Genomic DNA, 7,211 nt, shown 5'->3' with positions numbered 1-7,211 from the left:
TAGTCTGTAACCATGAGCCCGTGATTTCATACCTATAAACGTGTTCTGTGAGTCTTTCTAGCAAATTATTGAATAGGATTTACTTTTAAAACCCTCTCAAATTACAGGTGTCAGAAGTGAGGGAAATTTTGAAGTCTTTGTCCACAAACTTTCCAGTTTAGTTAGCGGTGGGTAGCAAATGAGATTCAATGTCCCATTTCTTTCGGTAGTTACAGAAGTCAATGCTCTCTTGAATAGAATATTTGCCTGAGGAAGAAATTTTATAGGTTACCATTTTCCTCTTGGCAAATTTGTCTTCCCACTTGGAGACACCTTACTTTTAGATAATGTTTGCCCTAAGAAATGCGTAGATATTCTTCTAGTCTCTCAGTTGTGTTCCACTCTCCCTTCCTACTTCCTCCTTGTGCTCCTGCTTTTTGTCCTTCTCCTTCTTTCTTTTTTTTTTGCTACTAACACACAATTATTATCATATGGCCTATACAAAGTCTCAAAATCTGATAGTGTAAGTTGTGAGAATTTATTCTTCTTCAAAGAAATTTTGACTCTTCTAGATCTTTTTATTAATTCTCACACCTTGCATTCCTTTCTCGTTATTTCCATCAAGCAATGAGAGGTTAATTAAATTATCAAAATCTTTCTCTTCCACAAACCAGATGCCAACATAATTTGTGTTAAGGATATGTGTGGAGAACTAAATGAGATAATATATGTAAATAATTGTAGACACGATGTCTGAAAAATAGTAGATACCAAATTAAATACAGCTCTTCTTACTGTGCTGGGGGTTATTATTATCAATTTATTTCCTCACATCTAAGACTTGGGCTAGAGAGAAGTAAGTGCATTAACTTGCTTTCAGCCAATAAACATGATGTCAGCTTCTATTTAGCAGCTTATCCTCTCATATGTTTGGTCTAGATTAACAATGTTACTAGGATGTATGGAGGAAAAAGAATCAAATTCCTGTAGAGAAACTTATTCTTAACTTCAATCCTTTATTTCAGGATTTTAAAGTCATTGTAGATCTCAGCTGAATCTGGATGACTTGCCCAGTGGCAACTGACAGCAGCTTTTAACACCATGCCCACCACCGACCTGTGGAAGAATGTCTTCTCCCAATGCCACTGAACTCCACCCTTCTTCATTCTTGTTGCTGGGGATTCCAGGTTTGGAAGCTGCACAAATCTGGCTTGGCTTTCCCTTCTGTATTGTGTATCTGATTGCTCTTGCTGGAAACTTCACTATTCTGTTTGTGATCTGGACTGATCGTAGCCTCCACCAACCCATGTTCTACTTTCTGGCCATGCTGTCAGCAATCGATCTGAGTCTCTCTACTGCTACTATCCCCAAGATGCTGGGCATTTTCTGGTTCAGCCTGCAGGAGCTGTGCTTTGGATGCTGTGTTGCTCAGGTCTTTTTTATCCACTTTTTTACAGTCATGGAGAGCATTGTGCTTCTTGCAATGGGATTTGATCGCTACGTTGCTATTTGCAACCCTCTCAGGTACACCATGATCCTCACCGATAGGGTCATTGGTGTGATTGCTGCAGTCATGGTTCTAAGAAGCTTATGCATGATTGCGCCCATCATTTTTCTCCTCCTCAGGCTGCCTTACTGTGGACATAGAGTTATCCCTCACACCTACTGTGAACATATGGGAGTGGCACGTCTGGCATGTGCCAGCATCAGTGCCAATGTCTATTATGGCCTTGGAAACATTTCCATCTTGTTTCTGGATGTGCTACTTATTATTATCTCCTATGCTAGGATTTTATGCACTGTCTTCTACCTCCCTTCCCAAGAGGCTCGCCTGAAAGCTCTTAATACTTGTACCTCCCACATCTGTGTTATCTTAGCCTTCTTTGGTCCAGCTCTTTTCTCCTTCCTCACTCATCGTTTTGGTCATAACATCCGTCAGTATATCCATATCCTCCTAGCTAATCTCTATGTAGTCATACCACCTGCCCTCAACCCGCTCATTTATGGAATTAGGACCAAGCAGATCCAACAGCGGGTGAAGAGTCTCTTTGCTAAGGACAAATATTGAAAAAAAAGTAATTCAATCAGGTTATGAAAGAATAAAATTTAAAATTAATAGCAAATTATTTTTATCAAAATTGTCTACATACATATACATGGATATTCGTGGCAAAAAACTGCCTAAGGTTCTCTTTCAAGATATTTTCAAGCACTAGCATTTATTTCTAATCACTTTCAAATGTACACTGAATGAAAAATAAGGTAGAAATAAGATAATATACACACAATCATTACTGAGAAATATGCAGCACCCTCAAACAATGACATACAGTGTTTCTAGAGTAATTAGGGCCACTATTTTTCAATATATCAAAAAAAATATTATTTCTAAACTCCAGGTCAACCAATTCATTGAGCAGAGATCATCAGACAATCGCCAGTATAGTTCATGTGTATACTCAATTATAGAGCACTTAGGGAGATAACTCTTCTTTATCTTTTGTACACAGAGAAACACTGTTACTACTTGTACTATTTTTTAAAAAGCATAAACCATATTTTTATTTAAGTTGGCATTGTGCAAAAATGGAAGATACATTGGAAACACTGCTGTCTTACAATTCAAAGCATATTACAACCTCTCATAAAGAGAAAAAAAGAAATTTTCAGAAATATAATAAATTTTTTCTGAAGGGGTGAAATTTTTAAGGAACAGTTAAAGAAGTATCAGTATGGAAAACATGATTTATGAACAAAGGAAAGCAGCAAAAGCTATAATTAAGCCTGAACTTAATTGGGCTAGTATGACTTTTAACAGGGTATCCAGTCATGCTAAACTAGCTTCTTCCAAGAAAAAAATTAAATAATTTGCACAGAATGTTTAAAACATATTTTGAGACATTGGAGAAGTAACAAATTAGAAAGGTGAAAATATCAAGATCTCAGGAAATAACAGTACCAAGAAAGATGAAACTTATCTCTAATCCTGCTTTCCTTACATGCATATTGCATTTTCTATTTCAAATGAGCTCTCTGAGAAACTGATCCTGTGAAAGAGTTAGCAGTACCATGGATTGAGTAGGGTTAATCGTTGTCATTTAACCAATGAAAGTTTGCTAAGGGATGGAGGAAATAGGATACCATGGGAGAACCCAAGGAATGAAGGTAAATCAGGCCAAATCAGGTGACACAAAGTAATGGGTATCTTAGTTTAGAAATAGCTTAATTTTATATAATTGATAATATAAAATAGGAAGAAAAGGTCTAAAGGGGTAGGGAAAGAAAGTGGGAGGGGTAGGGGAAAGGAAAGAAGAAAAAGGAAAATATGAGAAAAGGAAAAAATGGAAACAAAGTCTTTGTAAATAGGGAGGGATGGAGGGGGAGAAAGAAGGGTGGGGAATAGGAAAAAATAAGAATCAAAATACATCATGTAAAGGTACAAGATCTCAATGATGAATGTAACTGTATCATATACCTAAAATATATCAATAAACAATGGAAAAAATAGCTCAATTTCCTGTGAGGCAATGTACTCTTACTATAATGGCCAACCAGAACCAAAATAAAAACCTTTTATGTTAGGCAACATTATTAATATCTTGAAAATATTCTGACAATTTTTCACTCATAATGTCAAGAATTCCATCATATACCTGTACATATATACAGGTGTAGATAGAAAGAGCAGCAATTACCAAACAAATTTAAAAGATCAGATTAAAATATTCAAAGGGCAAACAGATAAAATAATTATGATCATTATAGATATTAAAATGGGTGGCAAGGTGAAGAATTTAGTCAGGATCCAGAAAGTAACAATAATATTCTAAATTTATGTTTTAAAGTTGCATTAATTTAAAATATGTATTTAATAGGTGAGGTAGCAATTTATACCCAGGTGAAAATATACAAAGCAGAGATTAATCAGAATGAAATATCCATAATGAAGCATAGAGAAATAAGTTGATAGAAAATATTTCTTAAAATAGGGAATATGGAAAGTACTGAATTTATTTACAAATACAATTGGATATTACAAAGAAGTTAAATAAGCAATATTTTAAAATTGAGTTTATTGGTACATTTAGTATACAGTACAGTTACATTCATTATTGGGATCTTGTACCTTTACATGACAGGTTTTGGTTCTCATTTTTTCCCTTTGTCCCTGACCTCCCTTCACCCCCTCCTCCCCTCCCCATTTACAAACACTTTATTTCCATTTTCTCATATTTTTTTCTTTTCCCTTATTACCTTTCCCCTAGCCTTCCCACTTCCCTTTAGCCCTTTTCTTCCTATTTCACATTATCAATTATCTCATTAGGATCTTATGTACTATTATAGTTTTTCACACCAGAGAAACTATTCCATATTTACACATTTGTGACTTATGTATTTCACTTAGGAGTATATCCTCAATATGTATCCATTTTCCTATGAATGAATCTAATTCCTCATTCTTTATGGCTGAGTAGTATTCCATTTTATAGAAAAACCACATCTTCCTTATCCAATCTCCAACTGATGGACAAATGGGCTGTTTCCAAGTTTTAGCTATTACAAACTGTGCCGCTATAAACATAGGTATGCATATATCACTCTGGTATGATTCTTTTAATTCTTTTGGAAAGATGCCCAGCAGAGGGATGGCTGGGTCAAATGGAACCTCTAGTCCCACCTCTTTGAGGTATCTCCATATTGATTTCTATAGTGGTTGCACCAGTCTGCACTCCCACCAACAATGGAAAGGGGTTCCTTTCTCCCCACAACCCCTCCAACATTTGTTATTGGTTGATTTCTTGATAGCAGCCATTCTTTGTGGGGTGGGGTGGAATCTCAGTGCTGTTTTCATCTGCATCTCTCAAATGACCAGTGAAGTGAAACATTTTTTTCATATATTTACTTGCTGCTTTTACTTGTTTGTCTGAGAAACATCTGTTCATTTCAGATGACCATTTTTGAACTGGGTCTTTACATGGGGGCGCTGATTGTTAATATTTAAAAAATGAAGATTATCAGTTTAATGAAAGACATCAAGCCAAAGATTAAAATTAACTTCCAAGCAGGATTCATTTAAAAAATCCAAAAAATCATCAAAGAATATCAAAGTAAAACCACCAGAAAGCAGAGATAAAGATGATGCCTTTAAAGCAGTCAGAGAGAGGACAATATCTTTAAAGGAGCTTAAATCACACCCAAAGCAAACATCTCAAAAGAAACTATGAAATCATGACAATAAAATGGTATTCCCAAAAATATAGAAAAGTTATAAACTGACAGCCTATATTACTATACTCACTGAAAATGTCTTAGGGTACAGATGTCTAGATGAAAGCTTTTTTTTTCAGTATATTTAAAAAATAACATTTAAAGACATTGCACACTTTGACCTAAATCCAATTAATAATTCATAAGACTTCAAAACAGAGTAGAAACATCACTGAGAACAATTTTTAAGTACATAAATATATGAACATATAGCAGGTAGTTAATTTGGAGTAATCAATTTTTTAAAAACCCTCTATATTCAAGTTATGTGTTCAAAGCAATAAATATTTCTGTTGAACTTGTGTATTCGGTTGTGTTTTCAAGCTGCAACATATATTTAAATTTCAAAGGTAATAAAACAGAAAATCATGAAGAACATTTTAGGATTTATACTACAATATTCTCTAATTCTTCTATAAGTTCACTAGGTATAATTGTTGGTTATTGTACAAGTATAGACAGACTGATAGGTCGTTGTAGTACAGAAACAAAAACACAAATATACGAATGTCTGATTTATATCAAGCAGCCCTGCAGACCACTGGAGAATGGATCATCTTTTGCTACAAATGGAGCAGAGTCAAATGAACAACCAATTTAGATCAATTGGATACTGAAAAATAAATAATCCTTGCCTTTCATACTGCTGTTTCAATGTGATGTTTAAATTTTCCCATCGAGAAATGAGCTTACTTTCCCACCTTTTGAATTTGGGTTAATATGTGTTTTCTTTTGAAATTAGTAAACCTGGCAGGCAGAGTAGCTTACTTTCCCACCTTTTGAATTTGGGTTAATATGTGTTTTCTTTTGAAATTAGTAAACCTGATGCAGGCAGAGGCTTGAAAAGGAGTTGTGAGTTAGGGTTTCTTTCTGCCATGTGAAACCCTAAAGCCATCACGACTGAGTACTAGTCGCCCTGCTGAAGGATAAGAAGCTATGTGAAAGAGAACTGAAATGCAGCAGTTGTTAGCTTTCCACTTACTGAGAGGTGGATGAGAAGACACTTGATCGACCATCCCAGGCTAAAATAGTTCCTACTTCAACCTTAATAATCTTGAACTAAAAGAAATTCATTATTTGAAGCTGTTCATTTTACAAAGACTTATTTTGTCTTAAAATCTAAGTGATGAAGAAGGATGCAAAATGCAAATTTTATGAGGGGAAATTTTGATTCATTGAACCACACACATTAAGGACTCTGCTCTGCTAATAGAGTGATCAAACCAAAAAATATGAGGGTTTTCTGGATGGCACACAAGTAAAGTGATTACACAGTCAGGTTGAGAATTGCCATCGTCATTGTCTTCAGCCCCACTCACCTGCACAGAAGCAGGGATGGAGTGGGTTGGGAATTGAATTAACTATGGTAATTGGGAATTTTCCAGTGGAATACAATACCAAGAGGGAGGAAACAATGATGCATGCCCAGAAGTGACCATAGTCTGGAGGCATATTACCCAATTTGGGCAAAAGGAGAAATACAGGCACTGGGGGCAAAAAGTAAAGGAAAAGGTAATAGGTTTCATGGATCGCAATGACTTTCAAAAAGAAATGAGATAGAGAAATTGAAGATGGTTGTCCTGGAAGTAGGAGTCATAAAATTAAGACACAAACAAGATACGGTTATAAGTGACATGAACGCCTTGTTTTTATTCATAGTATCAAGTTAAAATAAAGGACAAAATTACTAAAAGGAGAAAAACCCATAAAGCAAATGATCGAGTCATTGGAATGATAATACATGCAGATATCAATAAGATTCCTAAGAATGAAAAAGTGGGAATTCAAACACTGCTAGTAGTACTTCAAATTAATAATTTGATCAAAGTGGGAAAAATGTGTCAATATTTAGTAAAGTTAAATATGTGATACCCTACTGACTTACATGACTTAGTAATGCATTATAAATTTTACATAGATGTACAAGAAGTTATAGCAAGAGTTAAAATGTCAACATAGTTAAA

The 7,211-nt window shown here is 34.9% G+C and overlaps 1 protein-coding gene across 1 annotated transcript; it reads left to right on the top strand.

Annotated features, from left to right (window-relative positions):
- Positions 1–1,080: 1,080 nt before the first annotated feature.
- Positions 1,081–2,047, top strand: LOC104876327 (olfactory receptor 52E8). The gene is given in 2 exon segments (XM_010644300.2): positions 1,081–1,116; positions 1,118–2,047. Coding segments are annotated over 2 exon segments (966 nt in total).
- Positions 2,048–7,211: the final 5,164 nt, after the last annotated feature.

Source organism: Fukomys damarensis, unplaced genomic scaffold, assembly GCF_012274545.1.
Source record: "Fukomys damarensis isolate Sample0158 unplaced genomic scaffold, DMR_v1.0_HiC HiC_scaffold_16, whole genome shotgun sequence".
In the NCBI taxonomy this organism is placed as follows: Eukaryota; Metazoa; Chordata; class Mammalia; order Rodentia; family Bathyergidae; genus Fukomys; species Fukomys damarensis.
This window is presented reverse-complemented; position numbering and strand designations above follow the sequence as displayed.